Source organism: Chiloscyllium plagiosum, chromosome 2 (assembly GCF_004010195.1).
Source record: "Chiloscyllium plagiosum isolate BGI_BamShark_2017 chromosome 2, ASM401019v2, whole genome shotgun sequence".
Classification (NCBI taxonomy): Eukaryota; Metazoa; Chordata; class Chondrichthyes; order Orectolobiformes; family Hemiscylliidae; genus Chiloscyllium; species Chiloscyllium plagiosum.
The window spans coordinates 6,075,754-6,088,522 of record NC_057711.1 but is presented as its reverse complement, the minus strand read 5'-3'; the positions used below and the strand labels follow the sequence as shown (position 1 = coordinate 6,088,522).

The window sequence follows — 12,769 nt, the reverse complement described above, 5'->3', positions numbered from 1 at the left end:
GCTGCAGAGGAAGGGGTTAGAGCGATATGGGCCAAATGCTGGCAAGTGGGATAATTTAGGATATCTGGTTTAGCATGGACAAGTTGGACTAAAGGGTCGATTTCTGTGCCATATGACTCTAAATACAGTGATTATCCATTGATTCTTGGGGGTTTAGGTGAATAGATCTTTAAAATGGAGCAGAAAATAATCAGGTGCAGAAAATCATGTTAAAAAAGGCAAATGGAATGCCACCCTTTACACCTACAGGACTGCAGTACTGGGATACAGAAGTTAGACAAAACCCTGGTTAGATCCCACTTGGAGTATTGACAGCAGACTTGGGCACCCCACTTTAGGAAGAGTTTATTAGCCTTGAGGAAAGCACAATATATTGAAGGCTGAAATAGACAGATTTCTAGTCATAAGGAGAAAAGGCAGGAAAGTGGAGTTGAGGATTATCAGACCAGCCATGAGTTAATTGAACAGCACAGGAGACCTGATGGGTCAAATAGTGGACTTCTGCTCCCACGTCTTCTGATCTTATCCCCAAAATGTTTCTGCTGTTCTCCTTGGAATCTTCTGCCACAAACAAATTCTGAGTCGAGCAGTTGCTTTGGGGAATCTTAGGCAATGTTCAAACCAGTGACTTGACATTTAAAAACAAAACTTGCAAAATAAATTGCAAAGAGACTGATGCTAAAGAAATGAATAGATCTGCCTTTCTTTGCAGAAGTGCCGACTGCATGCATCTTCAGCACAGTGATCCAGCAGGGTTTCTGCGTGGGTTTGGCTCCATCGTGGAGTGGAAGATGTAACTACAACTTTGGAGACTGGAGTACCTGGGGATTAGGAAGCGCGGGACGCTCATCTCTCTCTCTCTCTCTGTCTGTCTCTAACTGGGCTACATGTCCTTTCTTAAACTCCACTTGTCTGTGTGATTGCGATCAGGTGAGAAGGACCGGTTTTGCTCAACTCAAAGAAGCGTGCATGTTGTTTTAACAAGAGTGCAGAGAGAGAGAGAGAGAGATACATAGCACCTGGTACGCCGCAAGGAGGTGGCTGTAGCGAGAGTTCAGCGGAGGTCAGGTTGATGCAACAGGGCTGAGGTGGGGGGACTGTATCTTCACAAACAATCGAATAATTTTGCATTTTATGTTTGTTGGAGGAGGGGTTGGGCAGAGGGAGAAATTGCAAATAAAAGGTGAAAGACTAAGCTGAAAAGCTCAGCACAGCCAAAGTGTCCCAGTTCAAACCAAGTCTTAACCTTTCCCCTGATAAATACTCAGCGGGAACTCCAAGATCAAGGAAGCAACCAGCGAATTCTCTCCCTCTTTTTCCGGAGATAAAACCTATATTCTTTTCAGATGCAACTGGGCTGGGGGATTGTTTTAGAGGTGGACAGCGTTTCCCTGCGTCAGACCCTGGGATGGTCCTAAAGGTGTTTTGGAAAGACCACAGGGCCGCTCTGAATGATGCGAGCTGTAAGTAGCCAGTGCTCAGTCACTACATTATCCTCAACGCCGCTGGAAAGCGGAGAGAGATGCACACCGGCTCGGCTCGGCTCGGACTGTTTCAGCTATATTTAGGAACCCTCTCTTCACCCACACGTGCTTCCTTTTCTTCGGGGGCGGGTGTGGTTGGATGGATATATAAGCGAGAGACCGAGCAGCCGGGTCACCTCAGGAGGATCGCTGAAGGCGCTCGGTGGTCAAGTGAGCAGCTGAGAGTGCCAATCGCTGGGAAACCTGGAGCCCACTGCTTAGCGGTCAGCAGCGGAAGGATTGTGTGCTAATCAGGGACAGAATTAGACCCCCCTCTCTCACACACACCAGTGCAGGAGGGGTCAGGTCCGGGGAGTGGACAAAATCACTTTGTCAAAACTGCCTTGAATGAGGAATTTTCATTGCGGCGGAAATATTGGCGTGTGGACTGCGCTGCCAGGTAAGCGGCTGTGAGTCCACATTGGAATAAAGTCGTGAGTTCAATTTCCTGCCTCGCCCCATCCGTTCAACTCTCCTTCAGCCTGTAATCCGAATTCAATTGGCAGATGGAGGTGTGTGCAACACTTGTCGAGCTGTTGTTTCGATTTCCAGTGGTTTGCAATCGGGAGTGTGTGCAGTGTATATTCTGCAAAGTTGGGCATTAACCGTTTCGGTGTCTTGTCAGTTCCCCCCACTCCCAATGTTTGGTTTGCATCACTCTAACGTTTCCAGTTTCTTAAGATTTGTTTTTTTTTATTGCAGGCTCTGAGGTTTTGGCTCGCCGGAGGTTTCCTCTTTGCCTGCTGTGTTCATTCGTGCAATCTACCCCCCCCCCCCCCTCTCTCTCTCTCTGAGCTGCTGAAGAGTTTTCGCTGGGAGATAGTGTGGAAGGCAGGAGAAAAAAAGTTGCCCACGTCGCTGGCATGAAGCGAAAGCAGAAGCGATTCTTGCAGATGATCGGCCTGTTCATCGCGGCTCTGGTTTTCTTGCCCAATGTTGGAATCTGGTCCCTTTACAAGGAGAAGCATTTGGAAAAGTCCACGGAGGCGGGAGGTCAGGTAAATGTCTAGGGGTTTGGTGGTAAGGTCGGAGGAGGGGGCAATGTGATTAGAAAACGTGATGAGGTGACAGGAACACCCCAGGGTGAATTGGATAATCTAATCAGCATCAGGGACTGCCAACCCAGCCTTACTTAGCACCCCGTACCTTCGCCTCCTGAAGGGTGGGAGTTCCCCCCATCCCTCTCTTTTACTCACTCTCATACACACAAACTGCCCCCATTCAGACAAACTGCTTAATTCCTTGAATATATCACTCCTCTGTTTTGTTCTTGCATCGTGAGTTGAAGTTTGCTCCCCATGAGATAACCTGCGTATATCATTGGGATTTGTACTGGAGCATATTCAAGTGAAATAATCTCCTACTTTAGTGCTTGGAATGGCAAGAGTCAAATCTCAGCTCTTTGGCAAATTTTACACTGCCCATGTACAAAAAAGAAGTGTTAAATATTAAACCTAGTAATTAGTGTGTCCTTTTCAGTTTTTGTCTGTACACAGAGTTGAGATTTTTTTAAAGTCCCGACTCTAAGCATAAGATGCTTCTTTGTTTGAACTGAAGACACAATTGGACCCTAGTGGTGCTGAACGTTACTTAAGTTGGAAGACTAATTAGTCTTTTTTTTTTGAGGTAGAGTTTCTCTATCACTCCAGTTGATATTTGCTCAGGAGAATTTACACATCAAATTAACACCATTTTGTTAATGCCTTCAGTGTTTCAGCAGCTAGAGCAAAAGCAGAATATTCCAACTTCCGATGTTCTGGTCACCAAACAGCTTTGGAAACGCTTGCTTTTTATTGAGGATCATGATCGTTACCATTGCAGGCTTGAGGGAATGCGTTTTGCAGAATTGATAGATGTGGCTTGCAGTGCTGAGTGAATCTGCCACTTGTTCTCCCAGGTTGGAGTTGAGAAGTTGCGTCTCACTGATTTGTAAAGAACTGGGTTACACAAGAATCTTGGTACACTTTCAACGGCAATATCATAGTTGTCAGGAGCAAGGAGTGAGGCGCCAAGTAAATGTGCCAGTTAGGATTGACCCACAGATGTGCAGTAACACTTTTTTTTAAGCTAATTATTTTTCTCTCTCAGTGCTGCTTCTGTGAAGCAGTGCCGGTACTTGTGAATAATGTCAGCAACAGGTACTCTCAGACTGTGCCTGCTTCTATGCAGTGTAAGAGTCTGTGCTTCATCCTCAGAACAAGCCCAATTCTTTATGTCAGACTTCTCTACTGCACTCTCCTTTTCCATTCAAACCTCACTGCATCTCAGTCTGAATATTCAAATCTCTCTCTGCCTTTACCCACCCTGAATCTGCAGCCTTCAGAATGTACCTTTTTTCTGACATCCATTGAGAAATGAATGATCACCCTGTGAAGGATTAAAAACTCAAAGGAAAATTCAGTGAAATGCAATTTGCTATTGATGATGCACTCCGACCACCCCCTATCCCAGCACCAACTGATTCCAGAAGGTCTCAAAAGAACACTGAATACTTGTCCATTTCTAGTCTCTTGAACAGCCCAGGTTTTTGTAGACAGCTGAAGGCACAGATGTCAAAAGGTTAAGCTCTAGAATTCCCTCCTTAAACCATCATGCAACACATTCTGCCTCCTGAGCCATTCATTTAAAATCTACCTCCGATGGTCTTTGCTAACTGTCTGTGCATCTCCCTGTGTCAATCTTAGTCTGCTAGCCCTCCTGAGTATCCGGTTAGAATGTTGAATACACAACTGTACAAATATCAAATCTTATTGCTAATTTGTGCAAGTTATGCTTTTGTTTTATGTTAATTTGGCGCTGAGTAAAGCTGTGCAAGTTAATTCCTTAAAGAATGAGATAATACCAAAGGAATGAATTGCTGTATTTGTGCTGACTGTGTTGGAAAGAGCTACCCGTTTTACTCCTACAATGCTATGAATTCTTTTAACTAAATGTCCAATTCTCCTTTTTAACACTGCTAATGGAACTGCTTTCACTAGTCAAGAAGACAGCTCTTCACCACCTCAAGAGCCATTGAGGACAGGCAAAAAGTGTTTGCTTTGGTCATGTCTACATCTATGTACAAATTTAAATTACAATCAAACAGCGCATCCCAAACCACAGAATGTTTGACTGTACGTTTTAAAAAAGAAACCTACCACATCTCCACTTTGGCTCTTTTACCAATTATCTTCAATCGTTGCTCTTTGGTCACCAACTTAATGGAAATAGTTACTTCATTCATCAAATTTTTTCATGATTTTGAAAGTCCCTGTCAGACGACCTCTTAACCATCTCTATTTTACAGAAGGCGATCTACAACTTTTCCAGTTCCCTCCATGTTAACTAAAATCCTTGAGCTCTTCTACCATACTAATAAGCCCTAATCAGTGCTATCTGTTATCCCAAAGAATTGGACTTTTTTGAAAAATTAGCATTGTACTGATTATGGAATGCAAGTAACCAAGCTGGAGATTTGTTTATTGTGAAATTGGTTTCACTAGAACGGGTCGCTCTTACCAGGTAGACAGACTATTAAAAAGCAAAGGGACTGTTCATGGAAGTGAATGCCTTTATATCTCTGACTCCAGTCCATTCTGCTTGGTTGACCCTTGATGTCCTCTGAAGTGCCACAGCAATGCTCAGTTGTCCAAACATTTGGCAGTATTCATTTAAATGCAGTGTCACTTCCTAGCCTGATGGAAAATAATAGTTGCTTTCATGGGCTGTAATAATTGCGACTCATGAAGAGATTTTCAGATAAAGGAAGTAAACGTGTTGAATGTTTGAATTCAAATCTGGTTTAACAAGCACAATAATCAGTTGCTGCTGATGTAATGTACTGATTTGTTGTAAAGAAATTTGCACAGGCATCATCAAACGCTGGACAGCATAAGTAAGTGTTAGGACAGTTGAGCTTGGTCTGATGTAGGTTTTAAGTGCAGCCTTGAAGGATGAGAGTGAATGGTTGGGAGGTTTAGGGAAGGAATTCTCAACCTTACAATGGATGCATGGCTGCTAATGCAGGTACAGGATCTCCCGTCTGACACCCTCAGGAGACTTCCAATATTTTCAGATCTCTAATCGGGGTGGCTTGGGGTGGAGGTAGTTTGTATCACGCTGGGTTCGTTGGGGTCAAGGGTTACTTGGAATGTGGCATAATGCGGTGTGTGAGGTGGCAAACATGGTAACTAGTCTGCCCCGTCTAAACAGGGTCTGTCTAGACAAGTTTTACTGTATTAAGAAAAACTATTTCAATGTTTAGTTTTTGGACACTGGTTTTGGCTGGCCAGGTTTGAGGTACTTGCCCTGTAGCAGGAGAAAAAAATACCATACAGGCTGTAATTGGAGTTACATAATGGAGAATGATGTATAAGCAGAATAGCAAGAAATACATGTCACCAACGGAACACTGGACATTTTTTTCGGAGATTATTTACTTGGCTAATAGTCTAGATGATTTCTAAAGGGCAGTAGACTGACCAGCCATGAGTGTGTACCTACCAGAGGAGCTGTTCCACTGACCTGACCCTGCTAACTGGGTAAAGCGTGTAGGTACAAAATTGCTGGGAATCTGATGTATGTATTCCACTGCTGTCTGTCTTTGTTCATTCAAATCTTTTTGCACTGATTATTTTTGTGTTAAGTGATTTCAATAACTAAGCAGGAATTGATATTTAAAATCGAATTTAGATCATTTGAATTAAGTAACGCTGAATTTTGAGGGAATATGTTGTATAAAGCTGGTGATTTGAGTGGTGACCTCCAGTGCTGACTTATAGCCTTTCTATACTGAGATAACAAATTTTTAATAGCTTTGCCATTTATTATGCATCAAATATGCACTGTTTCAGATTAGGCCAATTTTATTTCCCTCAAATTCCAAGTTAATTCAGAATACATCTGTGTTCAGTGTCAACTTGCACTACTCAACTGGAGAATCTATACATTTTTCTGACTTGCCACAGGATGGCTGGATAGTCACGAACTGATGTAAATGCTGGAACATATAGAATGAGATGAAGGAGTGGCCGGGTGAATTCTGATCAGAGTTTATATATGCAAGTGACTTGTGTTTGTGTCTGAATACCTTCAGATCTTTGGCTGACAATTATCAGTAAAGGTACCATTGACATGTATTTGAACCTTTAATTTCAGATGTGATGATTCTATACCTTTTTGAGATGTGTTCAGTCTTATTTCTCTTGTCGAGGGGCATTGTCACAGTGGTACCCAAATACCTCCCAGGGACGGGCAGTTGGTAAACCGCGTTGAGTTCCCCTCTGTTTGTTTATACTCTCTCTCAGATCCAGAAGACTTTAGTTTTGCTTTTACTTAGTTAAGTAGGTTTTCCATGGAGCTGAAAGTCTGAGTTCTTTGCGCTAGAGTGAAGTCTTAGAGGCTTCCGCTTCAAAAAATCTGCTCCTTTTTTTTGATTTTTGTTTTATTTCTGCTGGACTGGAGACAGAGACAGCATGTGAGACTAAACAGTTGCTGAATTGCCTTTGTCAGGGGTGCGTTTATAGGATGCTGCCTATGTTGGAACAGTTGATGATTACTAGTTACATAATGAATTATCTTAAGTGTTTCATTAAAGTTCTGCCAATTCTTCTTTATATTGTATTTTAATTGTGTTGGAAGAATAAAGTGTGCCTTGATTTTAAAGCTTAATGGTGGACCAGTCAAATCATATCACAGTACCTTACACTTGCCTTTCATTAAAATAGTCTAGACTATTTCTATAACATCTTTTTGGGTGTATGGTCTGGTCCATAACAGGAGAATATGAGCCCTGACAGATCAACAAAATACTCAGGACTGACTTAATAGAGGATATTAAAATTTATGAAGGGATTTGATAAGGTGAATGGACTGAAGGGGACTGTACATATGGGGTTTGTTCTAAACTGGTGGTTAATGCTAGTGTCAAATTCTGCTCTAAAGGAATTCGAAGAGAAATCTCTCTCTATCCAGAGGTAGCTAGAACATGAAGTTTACTACCACATGGAGTGTGAGGTGATTCAGCATAGATGCATATCAGGGAATGTAAATAAGAGTTTAAAAGTATGGAAGGATATGCTGTAAAGACTTGTGGAGCAGAACACCAATGTAGACTAGTTGAGACCAAAGGCTTGTGTCTATGCTATAATCCTAAGAAATTTTTGGCAGCAGTATAGATGCATTGGAGGTACTCTGAAATCTGGGCTTGGCCTAGTTTACAATATAAACCACTGATTGTATTAAACGTGAAAGCTAGGTGGATTAGCCATGGTAAATGCAGGGATAAGGTGGGGGAGCTGTGTCTGGGTGGGATGCTTTTCTGGGGATCATTGCAGGCCTGATGGGCCAAATGGCCTCTTTCCATTTTTTTGGGAATCTATGACCAGGTGGAAAGGAATTGAGCCAGCTCAGCTAATTGATTTCCAGAGGGGGAAAGGCAATTCTCAGAAAGCCAGATTGAGCATACTGGGACTGAGGTAGGAGTCAGTCCAGTAATGTCCCAATTGCATGTTTCACAGCTTCCTTCTATATTGAACTCTGCTTGTAAAATACTTAATTCAAAATCAAAGATGGCAATAGAGTAGGGATTCTGTGCAGGAGATCGCCCACTCCTTCCTCTCTTTCTTTTTGGTTTTTTTTTGTTTACTCTTTTTTTTTTCTTTTCAACTTACCTCTGACAGCAAGTCCCCATTGTCTGCTGAGGTGAGGCCCATTATAACCTTGAGGCAGGTTTTGAGGCCTGGGATGCGGTCTCGAGACGAGGCTGGCCAGGTGCTGGTTGGAATGGGGTGGAAGGACTGCGATTCTGAACTCTATTATTTTCCAATTTATTCCTATGTTTTTGTATCTAATGCTGAACTTTTTTTTTTCTAACTTAAGAATCTGTACCTGGGTGAAAACCTTTTTTGGGTCCCCAAGATCGTGTCTCAAGTAGTGACTTGTAAACTTTCTGCTGTAATAGTGAGGACTTGTGACAATATAGTGAATGATAATACCATCGAGACATTATTCCCTTTTTTCATCTGGCCTGAAACAGGCCTTAACCTGTCAGCTCGCTCTCTCATGGGAGAGTTTTATGGTCTGGCAGGACTATGGTGACTTTACTTTACTTTTCACCAGGGGAGATTAGTGGATTAGAATCTGGTGCCTTATCGAAAATTAGGCTCCTAATCACGAAAAGAGCTGCTGGTCCACAAGCTGTCAGAAGAATTATTCTTTGCTTTTCATCTGCCAAATGTTAATTGTCTGGAAAAAATCAATAGCGCATTTTTTTAATTTCCCCCATCCTGGGCCCAGTCTTCAGTAGGATTGAACAAGTCAAGCTTCCCAGATAACATCATGATGCTAGAAATGCTTGCCCTAACTAAAAGGTAACTGTTTGGAGCAAATATCTTCAGAAGCATGCTTTTCTCAATGCCACTGAAATAACTGCAGAGGCCAGTACCCTGTCACCAAGTCACCCTTTATTTACACAAGGCATCTTTGACGTTAACCCAGCTTCCTCCGAGCCTGCTCTGAATGAACAGAATGTCTAACATGTCTGTTTTTATGTCATCCAAGGCTCCCTGACTGAGGCTGTTAATTTGGTCTTATCAGGGAACTCATGAGGTCCAGAAGAAAGTAAGGACTGCAGATGCTGGAGGTCAGAGTTGAGTCTGGTGCTGGAAAGGCACAGCAGGTCAGGCAGCATCCGAGGAGCGGGAGAATCGACATTTTGGGTATAAGCCCTTCATAAGTCATTCCTGATGAAGGGCTTATGCCCGAAACTTCGATTCTCCTGCTCCTCGGATGCTGCTTGACATGCTGTGCTTCTCCAGCACCACACTCTCAACTCATGAGGTCCACTTGGTTGATCTTTATTGTGGATCTGAAATTACAATTTAGGCCAAACCAGGTAATGGAGTGATTTGTAGCAAAATGATAACTCTTAACTCTCTCTGAGCAATTAGGGATGGGTATTAAGTGGTGGCCTAGCCCGTGACTCCCTCATCCCTTGAATGATTCAAAGAAAAACTTGCCTCCTTGTCATACAGGGATAAACAAAGTACTCTGACCAGAATGACTCATAAGAAAGAACCAAACATTCTGATTTAGAATGTAATCATGCAGAACACTGTATGAACCTGAACAGTGACTGCTGAAGATCCCAGAGGGATTTATTTTTGTCAGAATGGCGACATGCTACTCATTATGAGCTTGAGTTTTGCTTCCAATGTTGTTAAGCATGGGGAGCTGGAAGCACTTTTTTTTTCACTGAGTCTTGCATCGAAATGGTTGGTTATTACCAGAGCAATCTTCAGATTGGGACCACTTCCACTGAATAGCATATACTGTTGTGACTGAGAGGGCTTCCCTCCAGTATGAAGTAAGTTACCTGCAGAAATATACAGGCAGCATCCCACAAATGTGATATGGCTGTGTCTCCCCTGGACAGTGTAGCAGCTGGTGTCAATTTAGCTCGTGTAGTATTGAACCCATGTGCTGGATTCTCATTGTTAAGGGATAGCTGTTGTCTATATTTCATTATACTGCCTCCAGTTCAGCAGATGTGCACTCAGCAATGAATTGCATTTAAATAGTGCCTTTTTAAACTGATACGTTTGCTTTACCTTACAAGAGTGTTATCTGAAAATTATTCACTTTATACTTATTCAAAATTATACTGTGCCCATGTAGGATTATTAAGATGAATCACTAAGAACTTAATCAAAAAGATGAGATTGAATGAATGTCTCAACATAGAAAAATACAGTGGCAGGAATAGAACAGGCCTGTAGGACTGAATGGCCTATCATTTAATATGATCATGGCCAATCCTTTATCTCAGTGCTGTTTCCTGCTTTCTTCCCATATCCCTCGATGCCTTTAATATCTAAAATGTATCTTCTTTTTTGGTGAACATAGTCAGTGATTTAAGCCTGCAGCTTTCCGTGGGAGAGAATTCTGCAGGTTCACAATCACCTTTTTTTTTCCTCCTTTCCATCCTAAATGGCACAGTGGTTAGCACTGCTGCCTCACCGCGCCAGAGACCTGGGTTCAATTCCCTCCTCAGGTGACTCTCTGTGTGGAGTTTGCACATTCTCACCGTGTCTGCGTGGGTTTCCTCTGGGTGCTCCGGTTTCCTCCCATAATCCAAAAATGTGCAGGTTGGGTGAATTGGCCATGCTAAATTGCCCATAGTGTTAGGTGAAGGGGTAAATGTAGGAGTATGGGTCTGGGTGGTATACGCTTCTGCGGGTCAGTGTGGACTTGGGCCGAAGGGCCTGTTTCCACACTGTAAGTAATCTAATCTAATCTAATCCCTACATATACACACGCACTCACACTTCCCAACATACTGCCTCTTCAATAATACTCTTCCTTTCTATTATTTATATCAAAGTGACCAACTCCTCACATAGCCACATTATACTACATCTGCCACGTATTTGTCCACTCACACACCTGGACCAAAACACTTTTAAAGTCATAAAGAAAGGCTGGCTATGGAAGAATTGAAATTGTCAAATGTGGCTCTAACAAGAGTGCATGATGGTTTACAGTGCTATCAGGCAGCACCTGTCAGTGACGCCTAGTTTGGGTTCTGCCAGGGCCACGCGGCTCCTGACCTCCTTACAGCCTTGGTTCAAATTTGGACAAAAGAGCTGAATTCCAGAGGTGACAGCCCTTGACATCCAGGCTCCATTTGACCATGTGTGACAAAAGAGCCCTAACAAAACTAGAATCGACGAGTAACAGAGGGCAAACTCTCTGCTAGTTGAAGTCATACATGGCACAAAGGAAGATGGCTTGTGGTTATTGGGAGGTCATTTGGAAGTGGCCCGGTGGCTCAGTGGTTAGTACTGCTGCTTCACAGCGCCAGGGAGCCGGGTTCGATTCCACCCTCGGGTGGCTGTGTGCAGTTTGCACATTCTCCCCGTGCCTCCGTGGGTTTCCTCCGGGTGCTCCAGTTTCCTCCCACAGTCTAAAGATGTGCAGCGTAGGTGAATTGGCCATACTAAATTGCCCATAGTGTTCAGGGTGTGTAGGTTAGGTGCATCATTTAGGGGAATGGGTCTGGATGGGTTATCCTTCAGAGGGTCGGTGTGGACTTGTTGGGCCGAAGGGCCTGTTTCTGCAGGGATTCTAATTCAGTTGTCTCCGCTCCAGGACACCTCTGCAGGAGTCCCTCAGGGTAGTGTCCTAGGCCCAGCTATCTTCAGCTGCTTCATCAATGACCTTCGTCCCATCATAAGGTCAGAAGTGGGGATGTTTTCTGATGATTGCACAATATTCAGTGCCATTTGCGACTCATCAGATATGGAAACAGACCATGTTCAAATACAGCCAGATCTGGACAATATCCAGGCTTGGACTGACAAGTGGTAAGTAACGTTTGTGTGCCACAAATGCCAGGCATTGACCGTCACCAATAAGAGACAAACTAACCATCAACCCCTGACATTTAATGGTGTTCCCATCACTGAATCCTCCACTATCAATATCCTAGAGGTTACCATTGATCTCAACTCAACTGGGCTCAAAAGCACAGTGGCTGCAAGAACAGGTCAGAGAGGCTTGGAAGGCACACCTGACTCTCCAAAGCCTGTGCACTATCTACAAGGCACAAGTCTGGAGTTTGACGGAATACTCCCCACTTGTCTGGATGAGTGCAGCTCCAACAACACTCCATCCAGGACCCAGCAGCCTGCTTAATTGGCACAACATCCACACGCATCCACTAACGCTCAGTAGCAGCAGTTTGTACTACCTACAACTGCAGAAATTCACCAAAGATACTCAAAAGTACCTTCCAAACCCATGACCACATCCGTCTAGAAGGACAACGGAAGCAGATTTATGGGAACACCAACATCTGCAAGTTCCTTTCCAAGCCAAACACCGTCCTGACTTGGAGGTATTGCTGTTGCTTTACTGTGTCAGGGTCAAAATCCAGGAATTCACTGCCAAACGGTATTGGGGTAGCTCACCACCACCTTTTCGGGGGCAACTAGGGACAGGCAATAAATGTTGGATAGCTAGCAATGCCCGCGTCCCCGGAGTGAATTTTTTTAAAAAAAGTAATAGATTTGCTGAGGTGAGTATAAATGTGGGCGCCATTACAAATTGACAATTTCCATATTAAAATCAATTCTAGGTTCCAGGGAAATGCATACAGGGTGACCATCCCTTGGATCTTGTCTGTGCACAGTTCCCCCAGGGTCACTTCCTTCCTTTCCACTGCCCTCTATAAAAGTGTTAAGTCCTTGCTTTGGCATGGTTTCGGA

General features: G+C 43.4%; 1 protein-coding gene across 6 annotated transcripts in view; it reads left to right on the top strand.

Moving 5' to 3' along the window:
* Positions 1-765: 765 nt before the first annotated feature.
* Positions 766-12,769, top strand: part of LOC122556549 (polypeptide N-acetylgalactosaminyltransferase-like 6) — a 533,679-nt gene continuing 521,675 nt past the window's right edge. The window contains exons 1-2 of one of the 6 annotated variants that reach the window (XM_043703364.1): positions 766-930; positions 2,226-2,521. In XM_043703364.1, the coding sequence (XP_043559299.1) occupies positions 2,387-2,521 (135 nt within the window). In that variant the 5' untranslated portion in view covers positions 766-930; positions 2,226-2,386. The other 5 variants (XM_043703374.1, XM_043703355.1, XM_043703345.1 and 2 more) reach the window with 5 other exon arrangements.